This window comes from Cryptomeria japonica, chromosome 7, assembly GCF_030272615.1.
Source record: "Cryptomeria japonica chromosome 7, Sugi_1.0, whole genome shotgun sequence".
Taxonomy (NCBI): domain Eukaryota; kingdom Viridiplantae; phylum Streptophyta; class Pinopsida; order Cupressales; family Cupressaceae; genus Cryptomeria; species Cryptomeria japonica.
In genome coordinates this window covers 606,087,369-606,110,594 of record NC_081411.1, presented here as the reverse complement: position 1 = coordinate 606,110,594, position 23,226 = coordinate 606,087,369, and the positions used below count along the sequence as shown (strand labels likewise).

Below are 23,226 nucleotides of genomic sequence, written 5' to 3'. Positions count from 1 at the left end.
AGAAATAACATAATGCCCATCATTAAAAAGTATGAGACGGTTTATAAAATGTTCAAGGCACTCAAAAGGACATTTAAGATATCAAATGCAAGTCGTACTCTGGCATTGAAACGAGAGATCAATCATATCAATATGAACAAAGGGGAGACAATTAACTCCTACTTTATGCGGATATCAAGCCTAAGAGATGACTTAGCTTCCCTTGGATACGAGATCCAAAGCAAAGAGTTAACACTCATTGCTCTAGATGGGTTGCCTAGTGGATGGAACACATTCGTCCAAGGCATCAGTGCTAGGTCTAAATATCCCAAGTTTGAAAGATTAAGAGATGACTGTCTACAGGAAGAATCAAGAATGAACAAGGTAGGAATAAAACAGAAGAATATAGACGAAGACTTGCAAGTCCTAAATACAAACACTAATAAGAAGTACAAGAAGAAGCAATTTAGGAAGAGAAAAGCTTATCAAGGCAAGAACACTTCAAAGAAAGACCTATCACATGTTCAATGTTATAGGTGTGACAAATTCGGACACTATGTTGCAAAATGTCCAAAGAAAGGAAAGCAAGCCACATTTGCCATAGTGAGGAAATCCAAAAGAGAAAATGACTCCGAGAACTTTGTCCTCTACTCAGCACTTACAAGCCATGCTTCAAACAAATCTAACTCATGGGTGATCGACAGTGTTTTAGAGAAGTACTAGACTCCATGATAGAGGAGGATGATGAGGAAGTGACCATCGGAGATGATTCATCACATCCAGTCAAAGGAATTGGAACCTGCACCATCAAACTAAAGACAGGCATGTCATTACAACTTGAAGGGGTACTATATGTTCCTGGCATTAGAAGAAATCTAATCTCCATATCAGCACTAGAAGATCAAGGATACAGAGTGACCTTCATGGAAAACAAGGTGTTGGCTTGGCCAAAGAAATCCTCCATCAAGAACGCTAAGGTCATTGGTCAAAGACAAGGCTATTTGTATGAGCTATGCATAGAGCCCAATCTAGCCTTGATCCATGAAGCTACTAATGCAAATGAAGTGTGGCACATGAGATTAGGCCATCTGAATTATAGAGCTTTGTCAACTATGGGAAACCTTGTCACAGGTCTACCTAAGTTGAAGCAATATCATTCAGAGGCATGCAAAGGATGTGCCCTAGGTAAGAATACCAAAAGTGCATTTCAGAATAGTACTAGGAAAACTAGCAAAGTTTTGGAATTAGTTCATTCTGATGTATGTGGACCTATGTCCGTACCCTCTCTAGGGGGATTCTTGTACTATGTAATTTTTGTTGATGACTACTCTAGGAAGACTTAGATCTACTTTCTGAAATATAAAAAATCAGAAGAGATCCTAAGTAGATTTAAAGAGTTTAAAACTTTAACAGAAAACCTCTCAGAAAACAAAATTAAAACCCTAAGAACTAACAATGGGGGGGAATACACATCAGAACTATTTAAATATTTTTGTAAAAATTTTGGGATTAAGAGGGAGTTAACAATACCTTATAACCCTCAACAAAATGGAGTAGCTGAAAGAAAAAATAGGACCATAGTAGAAGCTGCCAAAGCTATGATACTAGATCAAAATCTAAACTTGAATCTTTGGGCAGAAGCAACTAGCACTACTGTGTACATACAAAACAGATGTCCTCATTCACACCTTGAAGATAAAACTCCTGAGGAAGTCTTCACCAAAACAAAGCCATATATTAGCCACCTTAGGATATTTGGGTGTCCTGTCTATATACATGTACCTAAAGAGAAAAGACTAAAACTAGAGCCCTCTGGAAAAAGGGGAATACTTGTAGGGTATAGTGAAACTTCTAAAGCTTACAGAATCTATGTACAAGGGCAGAGAAATATTGAACTCAGTAGGGATGTAATCTTCGAAGAAGATTTAGCCTTCAAAAGGGCCCAAAATACAATAGACTTGAAATCTATAATCCTACTGCTAACCTAGTAGAAGATCCTACTCCTGAGCTTCAGAGGGAGTATCTTGAGGAAACTATAGGTGAAATACAAAACCCACCTATAGAAAAACTCAAGAAAAGACCACTATGGGCCACCAAAACTGTAGCAGAAGCTCAGAAGTTCGTTGCTGTAATGGGCACCCCCTATTCGGCACTAAATCTGTCCTTTTTACTTAGTGTAATTTTGTCAAACAGTTGGCTTGCAAGCTGACTACTGGATTTTTGGTTCTTGATTTGCAATAGGATAAATTGGATAAACTGATATTTATTGTAAAGCTTTCAAAGTTTACTCAATATAATAACAACCAGACATATCAAATACCAAAAACAAGAAGATTAATGCTGATGGTATTTATTTAATTCCAACTCCAAGCATACAAATCAGATTTGAAGAATATTAAAGACCATATGATAAAAAACAAATTCAAACCTGAACTCCACAAGTATAGAACCTGCTGAAAACACTCTTCACGCACTGTAGCTGCACTATTCACGGCACTGTAGCATTTTTACTATTCACGCGGCACTGTAGCAAAACACTATTCATGCGGTACTGTAGCAAAAACACTATTTTCAAATCTGCACTTTCCAACCCCTGTAAAAACTTCATGCGAGAGCACCAGATGAAGCCCAATGTGTTTCCTGAATGAAAACACCATTAATCCTCCTGACTGTGTCTTTCAACAGCGAAGAGAATGCTAGCAAAGAGGGATTCCGTCCTCCAAGCCCAATAATCAGATCTCTACGAAATCCAACAGCATAACATTAATCTCATCCCCAACATATCCCAAAAGAGAGCTCTCAACCTCCATTTATATCTTCTTCCTGGATGCAAACACTTCATTTCCTCAATGTGGGATAATACATTTTAGAATAAAATATTATTTCCCACAATGTACACATTAAAGGGAACTTTTAATATTTTAAACATTACTTTATATTCCCAACCTTATAATATAACGATAAAGTTAAATATTTAATTTAACTTTACACTTTATCGTTAAATATTAAAACCTTGTTGATAATCCCTTTAAATCATTGTCGCCTTCAAATATTTTCTACTGATAATTATGCCAACCAGGGAAACACTAAAAATTCCAAGTCACTGCTTGGAGACTAACTTACTATAAATAGTAAGTGTCTAGAAACCCTGTCAAAGCAGCACCGATTGGCCTGAAACTGAAAACACCTAGGCCAAAACACCTCGGGATCCCACCAATGTCCTTGTTAGCCTTCGGGACCGTGTCAGAATAGGCTAACGACACCCCATATCATGTTGCACTAAAAAGGGGACATTACAGTTGCTCCTTCAGGAACCTTCAGGGAAAGAAAGAGGCCTAATAAGTTCACCAACTATGTTGCCCTTATGAATGATCTCTCTAAAGCTGAACCAAACAATGTATCACATGCACTCAAACATCAAGTATGGAAAGATGCCATGTCTGAAGAGTATCAATCCATTATGAAGAATGATGTTTGGGAGATTGTTCCTAGGCCAACCAAGAAATCTGTTGTATCTTCTAAATGGTTGTTTAAAATCAAGCATGCTGCAGATGGTAGTATTGAAAAGCACAAGGCCAGATTTGTAGCTAGAGGGTTCTCAGAGAAGGAAGGAATAGATTATGAAGAGACATTTGCACCTGTTGTCAGGTATACATCAGTAAGAGCTGTACTAGCCATTGCAGCAGCAAAGGGGTGGAAGGTACATCAGATGGATGTAAAGACAGCATTTCTAAATGGCGAGATCTTAGAAGAAGTCTACTTAGAGCAACCTGAAGAGTTTGAAATTCATGATGCAGAGTCTCATGTGTGTAGACTCAAGAAAGCTCTCTATGAGCTCAAACAGGCTCCCAGGGCCTGGTATGAAAGAATTGACACCTATCTCTCAAAGCTAGGTTTCTCTAAAAATGATGCAGATCCTAATCTCTACCTCAAAAGAAATAAAGGTGATATGCTAATATTGATTTTATATGTTGATGACTTATTAATCACAGGAAATGATCACCTAATAGATCAATGCAAGAAAGATCTATCCACAGAATTTGATATGAAGAACTTGGGGCTTCTTCATTACTTCCTAGGATTGGAAGTATGGCAGAATCCTGATAATATTGTACTAAACCAAGGGAAGTACACCTTGGACATATTGACGAGATTTGGAATGCTAAACTGCAGGCCCATGACCTCTCCTATGGAAACCAGCTTCCATAAACTTAAAGAAGCAGCAACAGAGTCAAAACCCACTGACCCTACTCAATACAGGCAGATGATTGGGTCCCTGATGTAACTGGTAAATACAAGGCCAGATATCTGTCATGCTGTTAATGCTCTAAGTCAGTTCATGTGTGAACCTAAGGAGATACACCTAGTTGCAGTAAAACATATAACGAGATACTTACAAGGTACTCTAAAGCTTTGTCTTAAATATGAGAAAATTGACATAGACCTACATGGATTTATAGATTCAGATTGGGTTGGCAGTGTGACTGACAGAAAGAGCACTTCAGGGTGCTGCTTCAGTTTAGGTTCAGCCATGATATCTTGGATCAGCATAAAACAATCTTCAGTAGCTCAGAGTTCCACTGAGGTTGAATATATTGCAGCTTCCATGGCTACCCGAGAGGCAGTATGGCTTAGGAAGTTGCTTGTGGGATTGTTTGGAGAACCTATGAAACCTACAGTTATTCAGTGTGATAATCAAAGCTGCATAAAACTCTCTGTAAATCCAGTATTTCATGACAGGTCAAAACATATTGAGATTCCATACCATTATGTGCGAGATATGGTTGACAGGAATGTGATTAAATTAGAATATGTGTGTACAGGAGATCAGACTACAGATATTCTGACCAAACCTCTTTCCAGAGTGAAGGTTGATCACTTCAGAAAGGGCTTAGGTATGATAGAAAGGTAATCTGCTTTGTAATCTATACTTACATATATTTAAGATGTTTAATTTGTAAACTTCTTTGTCATGTTTGGACAATCTTTGGTTTTTTTGCCACCTGTGTTCATATCTAAGAGGTGACGATCTCTCAGATACTGAACACTTGTATGTAGACATCATAAGGTGACGATCTTATGGTAGTCAAACCAGTGATCATGTTGGATCTCTGGTAAGTCATGGATGTGCCATGACTGCGTTGTGATAAAACATTTATAAAATGTTATTGCACTTATCACAACCTGGATATGATGAGAATTTAAACACTTCTCATATGGTTATCCTCGTATTGCATGCTTAGGCAATACTGATATCACGTGCTTAGGTGATATCTCAACCAGTGATCATGTTGGATCTCTGGTAAGTCATGGATGTGTCATGACTGTGTTGTGAGAAACATTTATAAAATGTTATTGCACTTATCACAACTTGGATATGATGAGAACTTAACACTTCTCATATGGATTATCCTTAAAAGTATTGCATGTTTAGGCAATACAGATATCACATGTTTAGGTGATATCTTGATAAATATTTGTATCACATGCTTAGGTGATACTTTATATAACATGCTCAAGTGATGTTCTTTTATTTTTCATATCATATGTTTTGATGATATTTCACATGATATAGATTTTGATGACTGACATTATCTTGGTTATGAAAGAGAAATGTGATGCAGGTTACCTATCTTCTAGAGCTAAGAGGGAGTGTTAATGCATTGTAGCTCCTGCAAGATAAGTAAACCATACTCGTATATGTTTGTTATCATTTATATTTTGCTTACTGATTTGAAACATGATAAATTGCTATAAAATAATGGTATTCATTCGATTGCTATAATATATATTGATATGTTATCAGGTTGTTAAATCTGGTAACATATTATGTGCATCAAACCTCAACTAAATGTTGTTGTTAATAAAGCACCGATTCAGTATTTGCTATTGGGTGTAAACAAGCACCGCTTCATTGCTTGGTAAAACACTTTAGTTAATTAATGAAATATGCACCGATTCAAATATACAATGTGCACTTTGGTTATTGGGTGCATTAAGGCACCGATCCAAATTATGATATGCAATATGTTTATCGGGGTTATATGTGAACCGATCCATTATGTAAATAGCATTATGTTAAGAGATAAAACAAAAGTATATTGAAAAGGCACCGATCAATGGGTGCATTGATCGGTCATGCCTAAAAGGCATGACCGGTCAATACACCTATTGACTGGTTGCCTAAATGATATATATACCAATTGAATTCATTTGGAGAAGATATAGAAAATAATAAAATGATCTCTCTCCCACAGTCTGCACATAAATAAATCAAAATTGTTAGACACAAAATTATTAATTGCAATCACATAGCATTGCTAGTATTTAACTTGTTCTTCAATAGAAATTGAATATACTTTACATAGCAAACATACAGAATGATGTTATCCTTGGGATGCCATGGATAAATTATTTGGGGCGGTTCGCTATGGATAGCCCTAATTTAGAGATATGTTTTGAGCATGAAGGGAAACAAGTAATCTTAAAAGGCATGCCGGATGGGTGTCCCAAGCTAGTGTCTTGTAATAAAATTGAAAAAATCCTTAGACATGATCAAGGTGAACGGGTAGCTCAATGTATGATACTAGGTAAAACTCCTTTAGATGAATAGAGAATTCATATAGACGTCCAACCCATCCTTGAAAGATACAAAAAGGTTTTTTGTGACATTCCACCCGGCCTTCCCCCAAAAAGAGGTTTTGAACATTCTATTGAATTAGGAGCAAAACTAGTGATTACCACACCTTATAGACACCCCCACAAGTTTAAAGAGGAAATTGAGAAAACCATTAAGGAGCTATTGGAAATGGGTCACATTCAGCCCAGCAGCAGTCCTTTTGCCTCATCAGTGGTGTTAGTCAAAAAGAAAGATGGAACTATGAGAATGTGTATTGATTATAGAGCCTTAAATGAGAAAACCATAAAAAATAGATATCCTATCCCTCGGATCGACGAGCTGATGGATGAACTACATGGTGCTTGTTATTTTTCCAAGATTGATTTAAGGTCAGGATACCATCAAATCAGAATGAGGGAAGAAGATGTGCAAAAAACAACCTTTAGATGTCATTATGGGCATTTTGAATTTTTAGTGCTTCCATTTCGACTTACGAACGCTCCAGCCACTTTTCAATCTTGTATGAATCAGACCTTCAGGCAACAATTAAGGAAGTTTCTTCTCATATTTTTTGACGACATTCTCATTTACAACAAAACATGGGAGGAACATCTCAAACATATTGAGGAAGTGCTGAATATACTAGAGACAAAGTCACTATATGCCAAAATCTCGAAATGTGAGTTTGGCCTTAAGGAAATACTCTACCTAGGGCATAAAATTAATGCAGAAGGGGTAACTGTGGATGAAGAAAAAATCAGAGCCATCAAGGAATGGCCCAGGCCCAAAACTCTCACACAACTTAGAGGTTTTGTGGGGTTATGCAGTTATTACCGATGATTCGTAAAAGGATTCTCCAAGATAGCAGCCCCGCTCACAGACTTGACCAAAAAGGGGGCTTTTTCATAGGGTGACGGAGCCCAACAATCCTTTGAACAAATCAAGGAAGCCATGAGTTCATGCCCAGTATTGGCCATTCCTGACTTCTCCATACCATTTGAACTACAGTGTGACGCATCAGGGGAAGGTATCGGGGCTGTTCTTATGCAAAGGAAACACCCAATAGCCTTCGAAAACCACAAGCTCATAGGGATAGAGAAACATTATTCCATCTATGATAAAGAAATGTTGGCCATAATGCACGCAGGAAAGTTTCGGCAATACCTGGTATGTGGAAAATTCCTGGTGAAAACAGACCATAACAGCTTGCGTTTCTTCCTAAGCCAGAGGGACCTAAATGATAGACAACAAAAATGGGTGAGTAGGGTCCAATCATATGATTTTGATATAGAGTATGTTAAAGGAGTGAATAACGGGGCCGCAGACGCCTTATCCCGACGACCTCACATCAACACTATAACTAAAATTACAAAGGATTGGAAAAAAGATATAATAGCAGAATACGCCAAAGACCCCCTGACCGCCGAGATTATGGAAGGGAAGATGCCCAGTGAAGGATTCAGAGTATGGGATGGTGTTATCCTCTACAAAGGTAGGGTATATCTAACCCCTCAATCTAAAATAAAAGATACCATTCTAAGGGAGTATCATGACAGCCCTCTAGCCAGACACCAAGGATACTATAAAACATACAAACATATAAGAGAAAAATACTCATGGAAGGGACTAAAGAAGGACGTTTACAAATATGTACGGGAATGCATGACATGTCAACAAAATAAAACAGAATTATCACATCCGGCGGGACTATTACAACCACTCCCTATTCTAAGTCAGAAATGGGAAAGTATATCTATGGATTTTATAACAGGATTACCCAAGGTTCAGGGGAAAGACAACATTTATGTAGTGGTAGACAGACTCACAAAATATGCCCATTTTTTCCCCACCTCCTCAGAGTTTAAAGCACAACAAATAGCAGAACTATTCTTTAGAGAAGTCTTCCGCCTCCACGGGCTTCCCCAAAACATTGTAAGTGATAGAGATAGTAAATTTCTTAGTAAGTTCTAGCAAGAACTTTTCAGGTTAGCAGGAACAACATTAACACCAAGCATCAGTTATCACCCCCAGACTGATGGGCAGACAGAGATAGTAAATAAATGGATAGAAGGGTACTTAAGGAACTATGTCACGGGCCAACAAACAAGTTGGATTAGATGGTTGCATCTGGGAGAATATTGTTATAATACCACCCACCATTTGTCTATAGGGATGAGTCCATTCAAAGCATTATACAATTATGAGGCCCCATTTTTTGGAGGATTGAACACCCAAGATAGCAAAGTACCCAGCACTCAAGAGTTTATCCAAAAGAATATTGACCTCATGAAGGCACTTAGAGACAATTTACATCATGCCCAAAATCAGCAAAAATTCTATATAGACAAGAAACGAGTGGAGAGATCGTTTGAAATAGGGGATCTAGTCTTCTTGCGGTTGCAGCCATATAAACAGACATCCATCAAAAAGAATGGGACAGAGAAACTCAAACCACGATTCTATGGACCATACCGTGTAACATGGAAGGTAGGAGAAGTGGCCTATGAATTAGAGCTTCCCAAAGATAGCCGAATTCACAATGTATTTCATGTATCCAGATTAAAAAGAGTTTTGGGACAACAAGTGGTACCATGTGAAACATTGCCCCCACTTGACGATGAGGGACAACTTATCCTAGAGCCAGAAGTCATCATTGATACTAGAGAGAAAAAGTTGAGGAATCGAACCGTGAAAGAGGTCCTAATCAAATGGAAGGGACTACCCAATGAAGATGCTACTTGGAAGAAGGAAGAGACTCTTAAAATGCTTGAGGACAAGCAAAGTCAAGAGGGAGGGACTGCAATGACCCCTGATTAATAGATATATCCTGGTAATTGTTAATTAAAATGGTAAATCATTAAATTATTGTTTGTAATTAATAATTATTATTATAATTATAATAAATGATAAATCATTACTCTTTAGCTATAAATGCTAAATAATAATTACTATTATAAATCAAGTAAATAATAAATAAATAATAATAAATAATAAATAATTGTTATTTGTAAATAATAATAAATGATAAATAATAATTATTATTATAAATCAAGTAAATGTAAAATACTAAATAATAAATCATTATTTGCAATAAACAATAAATCATGATTCTCTTAAAATAAAGAGTAACTAATAAATAATACAATAGTAAAAATTAAATATTAAAATATAAATTAAGTTAAATGGTTAAATAATAAAGTAGTGAAGGATAAGAAAGATGTTAATAAAAATAAATCGAACTATTAAAATGAATGGGAGTATGCGTAAAAGTCTGATTAAAACAAACATATCGATTTAACCCAAAGTCGTGACATCCAAAAGTCACGACCAGAGTCATGACCGCAGAGGGAGCAACCAAGATGCATATGAATAACGCATCTGTGAAACATGGAGGGGGAGAGAAGGAGAAGGGTGAGAGGCGCGTATACCAGGAGACGTCAACACCACCAGCAAGGAGTCTCGTGAGAAAAGCTCAGCATAACCTGTGTAGCCCAGCATACAGGCGAATGAGCAGGAAGTGCGTTGCCACTTCTACACCTTGTCGTTGCCAGTAAACTATAGAGGAAGAAAACCCCAGTGCGAACGCCCAAAGCGTAGTGACGAAGGAAAGAGGGTATACTAAATATCCAGATTCTACAAATTAGTCAACAAGACCAACAGGTAACTTATGTATTAAATATGAAGAGCATGGTTACTGTGACTGCGTTGAACATTTTCATAGGAATCCAGAGGGAGTTTCGTAATGAATCTCTTAGAGGCAATATATATATTGTAGAGGTTAACCATATGCATATGTTAGAGATAGGGAAGCTTGAGCAGGGGTGGGATCTCTACCAAGCTTGAGAACATTAATGATTTCACTCATTAATAGAGATCCCAAATAGAGACCTTAGGAGGGCGACATCCTGGGTCGCTCCTAACTGAGAAATATTTCTCAATAGAGGGTTGGGTCAATCTAGGTAAGGTCCTACTGAGTATTGTATCCTTTTTCTTGATAACTCAGTTAACACTGTTTGTTAAACAGGTAGAATAACGTATAGCATTCTTTCTTGTATAATCGCACAAATAAATATATATACATATGTTTAATTATCTTTCATATTGTTTGTCTACTAACGTTTGTTTGTAGGACTTGAACGCCATATAATCCAATCCCCAACTGGGAACATTACAATTGATAACTTTCAATGTTGAATTATTATTACAAATATTTTAGTTCACCAAATATTTTGATCAGAACTCAAAGAGAAAATCTAATAGACTATAGCCAATTGAGCTTTACATTCTATAAAATTAGTCACATTCAAATCAATAGTTCTCAAGACATGTCATTTTGAACTTTCACAAAATAATTGGATTGTATTGTCATGATTAGTATTGAGAAAAGGCTTTAACCATGTTTTGCAAAAGTGAATCTAGGGTGGCAATACAAAGGACTAACACAGGTAGACTATTCACTTTGTCTATATTGACCTAGATATAACAAACATCCTCTTGTGGCATAGAAGGAAACCTGAGCCTTAAGGGAGTAAAATCCCTTTCAAGTAAGCACCAACCTACTCCTTCAACTATTGTGTTGAAAGCCACGTCAACACAACCAATAATGCACCTAGACTTAGAATAATTTGTAATCTTCCTATTGACTCACCATCTTCTTGGAGAGGACTAAAACTTCCAGCTTACTAAACATGTCAAAGATTACTAATAAGTAAAAATTTCCACAGTGTATCTCTAGAAAGCCTCCTAGAGTCATTTATTTTCTCTCCTTGTCATATTTACACTTCATTAGTGTTTAGCATTTAATTAGCTATCATATCCTAGGACTGAATTCGTACAAGTAATTTTGTATTGTAACTAAATGTACTTTTTGAGGCACATTGACCTCAATGAAGTCATTTGGGGACACTATTATTATTCATTGTTTCTTTGGCCCACAATTGACTCACAACTAGCAATTATGTATGTAAGCACTGATAAACTTATAAGGCACTGAGAACGGGGGGGTGAATCAGTGCAAGCAAAAACCATAACACAAATTTGATCACCACTTTAAATAACTTAAAGCTTAACAAACATAAAAGAAATATCACCACATAAGCTTACACCCAATATATCATGCTCCACATAACACAAAGATTTATACGTGGAAACCCAAAAGGGAAAAACCATGGTGGGAGTTAATACCCACAAGATTCACTATCTGCAGAATAGAAATCTTTGACCGGTTAAGGTCATACAAATATGCCCGGTTAGGAGCAAACCCTGTTAGGAGTCGCCCAATTAAGGGATTTACCTCAGCCTTGTTAAAAGCTTTGCCCTGTTAGGAGCAACCTCACAAGAGGATTTAGACTCAAGTTAATGAGCTACCCTGTTAGGGGATTTACAATTTCAGGCCCATTAGGACCTACTCGGTTAGGGAATTTGATTGTTGCAACTGTTAGGAAAACAATAGTAAAGTGATCTACATGTAGCACCTCTGTGCTTGATAAGATCCGCTTCAGTTTCCTTCAAAAACACATCAATACAGAGCTTCTCAGTGCACCGATCAATCAAACTCTCAATATTCGCTCATCATCTCATAACTCATCACACTTTTTATAAACATCAACTTAGTTGGCTAACAACCTTGGAACAATTTCGTAGGTTCAATGAATCTAGTCAAACTTGCACTACACACTTTACTTATGTCGGCCACCGACATAGCAATTCAAAAATAAAACATAATCGTTACTGGTTTATTGATCTTAGTGACTTTGTTCTACCGGTTAGTTGTTCTTCATGATTGACTGCTCTGTACAACATAACTCGCTCATCCTGTTGAATCTGCCGCTGCGGTGTGAAACATAGCTACTTGATACAATCTCCAAGACTCCTGCAAAACCGCATCACCTAACTCTTCGTTGATCGCTCATACCGGTTGCTTGAATACAATTTTGTTCCTGTTTAGTGGTTGAAGTCCTATTTGCCGGTTCACTGATAAACTGGCTCCTAACCAGTTATGCTTTACCGGTTGGCCTAAAAGACTTAAATGACTATCAAAACATAGTTGCCATCAATGACAACATAAAACAAGTCATCATTCAACCTATTACATCAAAACATCATTATCAAGCCAACAATCCCCCCCTTTGGCATTGATGGCAACACTTAGGAAATTTTTTGTCTAAGTGTGCAATACAAAAATTGACTCAACTCATGACACATACTGCCCCTTAGCATTTGCATGCTATTACAAAATTTACAAACATATATACTACTACTCCCCATTACAATTCAAAATTTTGACTCATAGTACTACTCCCCCTTTGACAGCAATGACAAAGGTAAGCAAATACATAAAAGATAAATGCAATATACATCAAAATTTGAATTATCATATATCGATATAAAAGTGCAAAATGTTTTACAATGACATCTTAGAAAAAACATCTCCACAATATAACTTTAACTACTGCAAGTCATTGTGCCAAGTTTCCAAAAGAGTGTCGGTTATCTCAACATGTGTTCTTATCTAACAAGCTAGCTCCTCCATGGCATCAACTCTACTCATCGGTGTAGCTAGAATAGCTTTTGTCTCTTTGTAACCTCTCTGCAAAATTTCAACCTTAGGAATCAAAAGTGTTTGTAACTCCTGCAGTGACTTAGTCCTTTTGACCTGTTCATTCTCATAAGCTTTTAGCTTATGTTGAAGTTCAACAACTAATCTACCGTACTCATGTTGCACAATGACCATCCTCTAGCAAACCATTGAACATCACTCTACATCTTTGATCTATAAAAACACCAATGAAGCTAAACTAATCTTCAACCATGCCAAAATCTTTTGCTAGGCTTTATTTCCAATTTCAATTTCTGAAAAAAATGGCATTTACAAGTAGAAGATCAAGCAAGTTTAAAGACTTGATTTTTGGTCAATGATATGTATTGAACTCTAATTTTGATTTATATATGAAGAAAATTAGTAATGTGTGTGTTTTTAGAGAGTTTTTTTTTAAATGTAAATTTGTAAAAGTTCAATAAATTTGCTGAGTTATTGCCAATTTTTCCCTAGTTTTTGCCAAGTCCCAACATTTTTAAATTTTTTGGGTCAGCTTAGTTATTGCTGAATCCAAGTTTTTAAACTATGTACAACTGATTTATTGCTGAGTACAAGTTTTTAAACTATGTTACCAATACACCACTTAACGTATAAAATTATAACATTAGCCAGCAATATACCAGCATCTCCAAGATTCGCAAATACTGAAATCAGATTCCAACATCATGTCCTCTCTATTATTCCCTTACCACCAAAATTTCCTAATTATGGAAGATAGTTTGAATCTCCAATTCTTTCTCAAGCTCAGTTCTGCGATAATGATTGAAACCTCTCTAACAGTTTAATGAGCTATGCTACCGAATTGTAGCATGCCTATTTAATATTTATATTGTGTTTGTTGGTTCATGGTAGTCCGGAAAATAGGTATGCAACAATTTGGCAGCATAGCCCATTAAACAGTTAGAGAGGTTCCAATTACTATAGCAGAATTGAACTTCAGAAAGAATTGGAGATTCAAAGTATCTATCATGATCAGGAATATACATATATTGTTTTTTTCTTTTCTCTTTCCTCCACAAACTCTACTAATTTAATAGAACTAGGGAGAACAATTTAGAAAGTCACCACCCTTTATTTAATTACTGATATGATTTTATTATTATTTGTTAATATATTATTTATACGCATAGTTTTATAATCATTATATCATTGCACGTGTAACAGGAACGTAACCTTAGAGTTCTTAAGATGGAAGATTAATTATTTTATTTATCAGACTTCCGTTCAATCCCAACTATAGAATACTTAATAGGGAGTTTATCAATCCAAAGGGCATCCTATAATATTGATAACCCAATGGTCCTGAGAAGATGGGATTTAAACTGTAATATTTTATATCTCAATGCAATCAAGAAAAAAAAAATCAACAAATTAAGAAATATGATTATCATACTAAACTGAAGTCTTTCCATGCAGTAATGTCATTTAGATACAACCTTGCAGGCATAAATAACTTAAAAAAATCCAGGGACCATTGAAATTCCTCAAGTTTGCAGAGGAAAAATCCAGGATACACAATAGCTAGTTTTCTTTATTGAAACAATCACAGTATTAAGCAAAAGTAGTTGATGGAGACAATCTGAAAGATGAAGTTGCACAAAGGTCACACAGTCAAGAAAGCAAATTTACCAGATTTTACGTAACGATCAAACCGTAGCTCTTCCATATTTGAGGGTAGAAGATCCATCTCCTTATTCAAGTTCCACAGAAGCATAAAGGCAATAAAATACCTGTCATTTATATTCTCAAAAACAAAATCACTTCAGATTATTTATGGAAAATATTTTGTAGAACAAACCAAAGACTGCATGGAAAGAACAATCCCAATTATAGTGTAAAATTGCAATAAAAATCAAAATGATTGAAACCAGTGCCGCACATATAAGCCTGATAAATTCCAACTTCAGTTAGGTTTACAGATTATGTGGGATGTCTATCGTGTAGTATATATTATATAAACAAGGAAATATAAGACGGAATATGGATATGCATAGTTGATTGAATTCCTCCCTTACTCAGATAAAGCAGTAGTAACAGCTGCACCGCTGATGCCAAAGCCAAGAGTAAACATAGCAATGGGATCCAATAATGTATTCAAAATATTTCCAGCTCCTGGTTCATAAATTATATCACATTTTTAGTTGGCACAATGATTAAAATCAATATCTTATTTAAAACCACATCGAATACAAATAAACATGAGGTGGAAATATAACAGGTCATACAGAAATGGCAAACCATATAGTTTAGGATTATTTTGAATCCTAAATTTAACAAGATTATATGACTCCATGCTCGTAAATATGTATATGCATTACTGATACTTTGAAATAATGACACCAGAAAATAGTTTTGATAGAAGAATTCAGATCTTTGTAAGGCCTATACTGCAGAATATTAAATGGATTTGCCATTCATTTCATTTACTATACTATAATAAATGTGTAGAAAATGAAGAGACACACAGACTGAAAGATAGAATGGAAACATAAGATGTTGAGCAGGCCAGAGTTGAGATAACTGGCCAACATAATAAGAAAGTCCATGTTTACTGCTATCTAGTTACACTACCAATTGCAACCTTATACAAATAATTTAATAAAAGACTGTGCATACCAAATTGATTGTATAAGAATAAACAGTAAATGCTTTAATGAGGGTACTGTTTGTTGTCCACATTTTTGTTTTAAAAAATGAAGGACCATTATATAAAATTTTTGTCAAAAAATGAAAATTTTACTCTGTGGCACGCTTCCTGAGGCATAATTTCACCTAATCCTTGGACTGGCTTAATCCTCAGTCAATCCTCGAACTGTGTTTTGAATTTCGTCGCATTCTGGGTTCGTTTGCTATGTCTTTCCTTCAATTTCGGGTTTTTTCTCCCTAACTGTAGGTGGAAATTTTTCCTTGAATTGCAAGTTTTAATGATTTCCTTTGTTTTGGTCTTTGTAGGGAAATTTTTGGCTAATTACAAGTGCACTTTATTGAAAAAAGAACTTGTAACTTGCTTTTTATTTCCCCCTCGATGCTTTTTGGTTTTTTAAGTCATAATAGGGATTTTTTGGATAAGTTACAAGTTAACTTGTAATTCTTTTTTAAAACCCCTATTTTAATGTCTTTTGCTTGTAATGGGGATTTTAAACCCCTATTACATGTGTTAAGTTATTAAAACTTGTAGAAGGGATTTTATTTTCCCTTTACAAGTAATTTGTAACTTGCACATCTATCTCTAAAACCCGATTTTGTCTAGAAATGAAAAAAAGTGGCATTTTAAACTTGCTATTTTGCCCAAAAAACCTGATTTTCTCCATAAAGTGCAAATTGGGGAATTTTAAACTTGTAATTGCATTTTTAAAACCCGATTTTGCCTTGTTGAGAGAAAAGTAACATTTTAAACTTGTTGTTTGCTCTCAAAAACCCGATTTTCCTTATTGCATGCAATTTTAAACTTGTTCTTTCCCAAAAACCCGACCAGCAATATTGGAGAATTTTGTTAAAGATTTCCAATTGTGGAGAAATTCAAGGAGGAGGAAGGCGTTTTGGATTCCTTGCTATTTTCATGCATTTTCTAACTCTTTTCATGCCATTTGAAAGACTTTATCGCTGGTTTTATGGGGTTTTAACAACAAACACGTTTTTGAAAAATGCCACGAATCTTGTCTTTCCTAAATCATTTTGGCTTGTCTTGCCTAGACGTGGAGGTGGGGTGCTTTACTTGACCGATTCTTCATGCTTTTAATGGCATTTTCATACAATTGGCGTTTTTTTTAGAAAACGTGGCTAGGGTTTGAATCTTCTTCTTTTGTCTATAAGAGATTCTTTCTCTTCATGATAGTTATATGTTTTGTTTTGTTCTTGCCTAAAATCGGTTTTTGTGAGAGAGATTTTCCCCTTTGAAAAGAAATTTTTGAATTGCATTGTTCTTCCCCATTTTCCCTCTTTACTTGTATTCAGGATTTTAAATCCCGATTACAAGTTGAATGGAAATAATTGATCTTCCCAAAATCCTTCCATTTTCATCCATGTTCATTGCCATCATCTGTACATACCATTCCCACCATTTCATCCACTCATTTCACACCTTCATTCATTTATGCCATTTAAAGTCTACCTGCAATCAGCCATCCAGAACTCGAAATTGGTCCTAAATGCACTCAAAAAACACTTGAAAATAAGTTTTAAAGGTCCAATTACAAGTGCAAACTTGTAGTTACCCATTACACATATGAAGTTGCATGTTTGCTCCCCACAATTGCAAGTTAATGCTCTTGTTTTTCCCACACATGTAATGCAGCTTCCAAAACCCGAAATTCACTTGTGAGTCCATTTTTGCATCAATTTATCTCTTCCCTTGTCAGTCTAGTTTGCACACACGATCTACCAAATCAATGGATTAAGGCATGGGCCTTATTTTGCAAGCAGATTTCAAGATTGGAGGATGATACAAAGAAGAGATACAACAACAATTCATGGTTGAGAGCATAAAATGCTTTCAAGACAAAGATGGCCATGACATGAAAAGAGGAAGGCAACCCTTTCCCTCCTGAAAAGATAGTACTACCCCAAGCAAGAAGACAAGGATGCAAGTTCCCGTTCCGATTCAAGATGTCTTTACCAATCCAGAATACTTCAAATTCTAGCATCCTGAAGCGACATGAAGATCATCACAGACAAAGGATGATGCAGTTAGAGTTGTGTCTTTAGACACATGGAATAGTTTTAGTTATGCATTTGTAATTTTGTTTTGATAAGTTACATGTAAAAAAAAAATAACTTTGTAATTGCAAGTTAACTCATTACTTGCACTTTTGTAATTACATGTAAAGCAACTACAAGTTGTGTTCAATTAGGACTGTAGTTGGAATAAGTCAGAGTTGGTTATTGAATAAGTCTTGGTGGTTAGAGAATTTCTCAAGTTAGTTGGGATCCTCCCACCTTTTTCTCATGACTCCTCTCGTACAAATACTTGAGGGGGTCTATTGTAATTTTTATCTTTTTGGAAAGCAAGCAAAAACTCTGCCAAATTTACAGCAAAGAAATCTTTGAGCTTTCATGTGTAAATTCAAGAATTGAAAGAAATATAAGGAAATTGCTCAAGCTTTGAGTCTTTGTGCTACATTCTTGAGTTTGTGTCCATATTAACTTTCTTGCAAGTGTTTCTTCAAAGAACTTAATCGAATTTGATTTGCAGTCTTTGTGCTGCAAGTATTTGAGGTTAATATAGATTAAAATGAATATTCTGTTGAGAGAAGTTGTAAGTCTTTGTGCTTTCACTTGTTCTTAAGAGAATTTAGGAGCAGATTTTGTGAGAAATAGCTGTGAGTCTTTGAACTTATACTACTTCCCACTGTTTTATGTAGAAAAGACTAAGATATTGCAGTCTTTGAGCTGTTATAATTTGTTCTTGATAGCATTAGTATAGAAAAGGGTAGATAGGACTTCACATAATCAAATCTTTGAGCTTGATATTGCTGTCCCGTCCCGAAGGAAGTGACGGAAGTCTTTGAGCTTTCAAGAAACTTCATTTCCTTTCTCTCATTTCATTTCGAAAGTTGTTACTGCTGTTTTATATCAAATAGCTATCACTTTTCTATGAAGAGAAAAAGATATTGGCTTTCTTGAAAGAAGAAGAAAGACTGTTGTCCCATCCTATTTTATTTTTAAAGTTGTAGTTAGATAGGGGGAGCCTTCCCTTAATTAGGAGAGTTTTACTCACACACTGTGGTTGAAACCACAATTTTGTATATTTCCCCAAGTGTACAAAATTTTCAACCAACACTGTTCAATTACAATATATGTAGATCAGGGAGGATTTTCCATGAAACAGACACCTTCAAGGGCCGAACAATTGTCAGTTGACCATGACCATTGGTAACCACTTACAATCATTCATTAATAAACCACCCAAAGTGAGTTCACCCATTAGCTCGAGCAGTTGGCAAAGTTGTGCTAAGGCTTTGGGTTCTTCCCATGTAGGTCCAAGGTTCAACTCTCGCTGGCCATGTTTAAATGTTGGCCGTGTTGTTCGAGCCCGTGTAGTTGGCCCTTGAGGACTAGTCTCACCCCATCTCACCCCACCCGTACCCCAAAACTCAGCATAAAAAGTAATCCCGAGGAAAGGTGTGGTTGGGTCACTAAGCTGGGTTGCGGGGATACCCCAAGGCAAAATAAACAAAAAACAAACCAAACCACCCAAAGCCAACAATGAACTCACAAAATAAGTTACCTACACAAGTATTGATAAAGTATAATAAGTTCTAATTATGTTAACTGCATTATGCCCCTCAAAAAGAAAAGTTGGTTTCCTAGCTGACAATAAAAGAGAGAAATCAACTTGTTTTATTCAGAGCAATTGTCTAGGTCTTTGCGCTTCTTGTAGAGGAGGATGTCCATGCAACTTGCTGAATTGTAACCTTTGCAGCCACAACAACCTTAAAAAAACCAGAATGTTATGTGACAAATAACTTACTGAGACCCTGGTGATGTTGATTTTCCTGCTCAGCTAATTTTAAAATGCAACTCTTTCTTCAGCTGTAAATAAAGAAAAGGAAACTTATTGATTGCACATTGTTCATTGCACCTAGGATTTTGTGCAAGGTATATTGAATGTGTAATCCAATGGTTGTACAACTTAGTGGATTCAATCAGACTGTACAAACAATTGATTCCCTTCCAGCATCCAAACTATCAGTATATCATGGAACTAACTGACCGCCCAAAAGATTTTTCAATGTTTTTCATGCTTACCAAGGACTGTATGACATAAGAAAAAGTCCATACGACAAATAACTTATAGCCAACTGGAAGTGCTTGACAGTTGCTCCAAAATGTATGGCAGGATCTGCAGATTATATTTGCAAATCTGTCAAGCATATGAAGGGGACAAATTGTACAGCAGAATCTGCAGACTATGCAATTGACTGCAACTTTGTTGGGTGTGTGGAGGGTACAGTGAGTATGACAATTGCTGCTGTCATATGCCTTACAGCAGATAAAATGCTAGTCCATTGTTCTGCACTCATCAAAATAGCTACAGGCCATATGGTAGAGAAATTTTCAGATTCACACAAATTAGTGTCATAAGTCGATTCTAATTCCAATGACCATACAATGGGATCCAGGGGCTAGTACAAATGATATTTTGAGGTTAGTACTTTTGTAAAATTGTTTTGCATAGTTGATTTCATGACTACAAAGGACCATTCAGTTGCAGACCATTTATTTGCATTAGTCATATGGTGGGGTATGCAAAGGTGTGTATGGGAGTTATGGTAGCAAGTGCAGCAGGTGGGGGTACATGGGTACAAATTGAAGAGAAATTTGATTGTATAGTTAGACAATTTTTTGATTACACATGCCCTAGTGTTGTAGAATTTTTTGTATAGAAGGGTCATATGGTTTTTCATGTTGTTTGTATGCTGGGTGCACCATTTAATGTCAAATACGTTAAATTATTTTTAACTTGAATTTTTCTAATTTCACCCAGAAGTTGGGGTGTTAAATTGCTGCAATTGACCATATGGTAGGATTTGCAGGCTATTGTATGATAGAGTATGACGGTACAATTTGTTCAAACTCTAGAGGATGGCCATGCACTAAGACCCACCAAAGTTTATATGCTTGAGGTTGTGTAAACTTCAATGTGACATACAACAGATAAATTCAATAAGTATGTTGCATATTGTACAGTAACAGACTATATAGCAAGATCTGTTGTTGAGATGAAATCTTCAGGATCCATATGACAGGCATTGTTTTAGATTGTCACAAGTAGATGCATTGTTAAGTAAAACAGTGTCAGACACAAGTTTTGAAATTTCTGATTTTGATGATTTGATAAACAAGGATGAGGCCCTTATAGCATTCCTTAAGGCAATAGCCAATAGTTTTTAATCAAATTTAAATAAAATAATTTTTCCACTTTACTAAATTTTATTGTGCCTTCTTTACTCTCTTGAGCTTTGGTTGGTTCAATTCACATGATTTCCACATAGTTGCAACCAAGATGAAATGCTTCATAATCTTCCATTTTTGCCATTGAAAATCCCTTTAAGGGAGATGTTTCATCCTCGAAGAATGATTGTTATGTCGAGAGGCGTTCCTACAATGCTAGTGCGAGCATGTGTAAACAATAACAATCTGTGGTTGAAATAGACATCTTGTTGGTGGTTTCTTCTTGGCTGCAATGGACAATAAGGCATGGTAAGGCGTTTGAGCTTCCAAAAGTCTGTGCTTGTATTTTGCAAATTGGTGGGATTGGTTGCTACTCCAACCAAATGCATATCACACCTGGTACCTATAGGCCCTCCCCAGCATGGATTTTGCAGCACACATGGGCTAGGGCAAGCAATGGTGGAGGCAGCCCCCAATTTTCTCATCTGTTTGAGTCACAAACGTGGTGGCAAATAAAATTTGCAACATTTAATTAGCAGAGGAAAAGAATATATTTTTAGGTTTGTGTTTTGGAGATTGTAGTGCAGGCACAGTATTTATCTGATGTACTCATATTGCCGGAAATGTAGTGCAACAGGTTTTTTTTTCTTTTTTTGTGGTATAGGTTAAGTAATATATTTGTCTTCAATTAGTTCAGTTGTCGAATTTGCCAAGTTGTGCTATAGAATTAAGTTTTGTAATACTCTCCTTTGCAAACCTACAAAATTAGGAGGTAAATTTAGACTTTTCAGTTATGTAATGTCCCCTTTTCTAGGTGACATGAGATGAGCAGGGGTTGACCTACCATTCGAGTTCCCGTAGGTCAATGACATGGTTAGGGGACTCATTTTGAGGGTCATGGAGCTTTGCAGGGGCTCTGTGAGCCATTTTGGACCTTCAGACGATAGTTCCTATTTTTTAGGGAGAACTGGAAGTTGACTGAATGACCACCTGGGGACCAAGGAGTAGAGCAGCATCCTTTTGAGCAATTACAGGTGTTTGGAGAGAGGTTCCTACTTTTTAGGGCGATTCCCTACTTTTTAGGAGGTTGTGGCAGTTTCCATATTTGAGGTTCCACGGGACCATACCATGGTTTCAGTTTCAAGAAGATTGGGTGTGTTTCCTAGTTTCTAGGAGTATCCCTAGATTTTAAAGATGGGACTGCCAGTTGGCCCATTGTAATATCCCCACTTTGAAATAGAATTTAATAATAAATGATAATAATATCCCCACTTTGAAATAGAATTTAATAATAAATTATAATAATATCCCCACTTTGAAATAGAATTTAATAATAAATGATAATAATAAAATTAAAATATAAAATGATATAATTAAATATGATTAATTAAAAATTAATTAAGTTAATGAAAAGTCAAAAGACATGAAAGGAAAAGTTGTGACTCCCTCAACAATGATATATAAAAGGGAGAAGAAAACCTCATTTGAGGGGGGGATAATTTGGTAAGGAAAATTGCAGATCTGATTTAAATAATAAGTGCAGATTTGATTATGAAAGGTTGTGTCCCTTTCAAATGGTAGAAATAATGAAGAGTTGCACTCTTTCAAAGGGTGTGTCTCTTGCCAAAGGGCATACATGATGAAGAGGTGTGACCTCTCCCTCAAATTGAGAGATATAAAGGAAAGGAAATAAGGGAAAATCAGGGGAGCATAAGGGGTCTGCTGTGTGGAAAGAGGAAGAGGTCAAGTAAGTAATGAATGAACACTTCATGTTATATATTAACAAATATAAATAATGAACATTTAATTATATACGTTAATAAATATAATTAATACTTATTTAATGTATATGTTAACAAATACAAGTAATTAATATTTATATATATATATTAATGAATGGATAATTTAATATATATGTTAATAAATATAATTAATGTATATTTAATATATGTTAATGGATATTTTTATATTAAGGAATGGTTTTTAGGAATATGTGTAACATATGCTCAATGGATATGTGAAAATATATGTTAATGAATACATATTAATGAACAATTAGGAATATACGTAATAAATAAATGTGAATATTAGTTAATGAACATTTTTATGAAAATGTGTTAGGGAATACATGTTAAAT

The 23,226-nt window shown here is 35.7% G+C and overlaps 1 protein-coding gene across 3 annotated transcripts in view; it reads right to left on the bottom strand.

Moving 5' to 3' along the window:
• Positions 1-23,226, bottom strand: part of LOC131043318 (protein DETOXIFICATION 44, chloroplastic) — a 304,646-nt gene that overhangs the window by 79,485 nt on the left and 201,935 nt on the right. For 2 of the 3 annotated variants that reach the window (XM_059207612.1, XM_057976513.2), the window contains exons 6-7: positions 15,212-15,308; positions 14,826-14,926 (exon numbers count right to left, since the gene is read on the bottom strand). In XM_059207612.1, coding sequence (XP_059063595.1) covers positions 14,826-14,926; positions 15,212-15,308 — 198 coding nt within the window. The remainder of the gene's footprint in view (positions 1-14,825; positions 14,927-15,211; positions 15,309-23,226) is intronic. The other variant, XM_059207613.1, reaches the window with a different exon arrangement.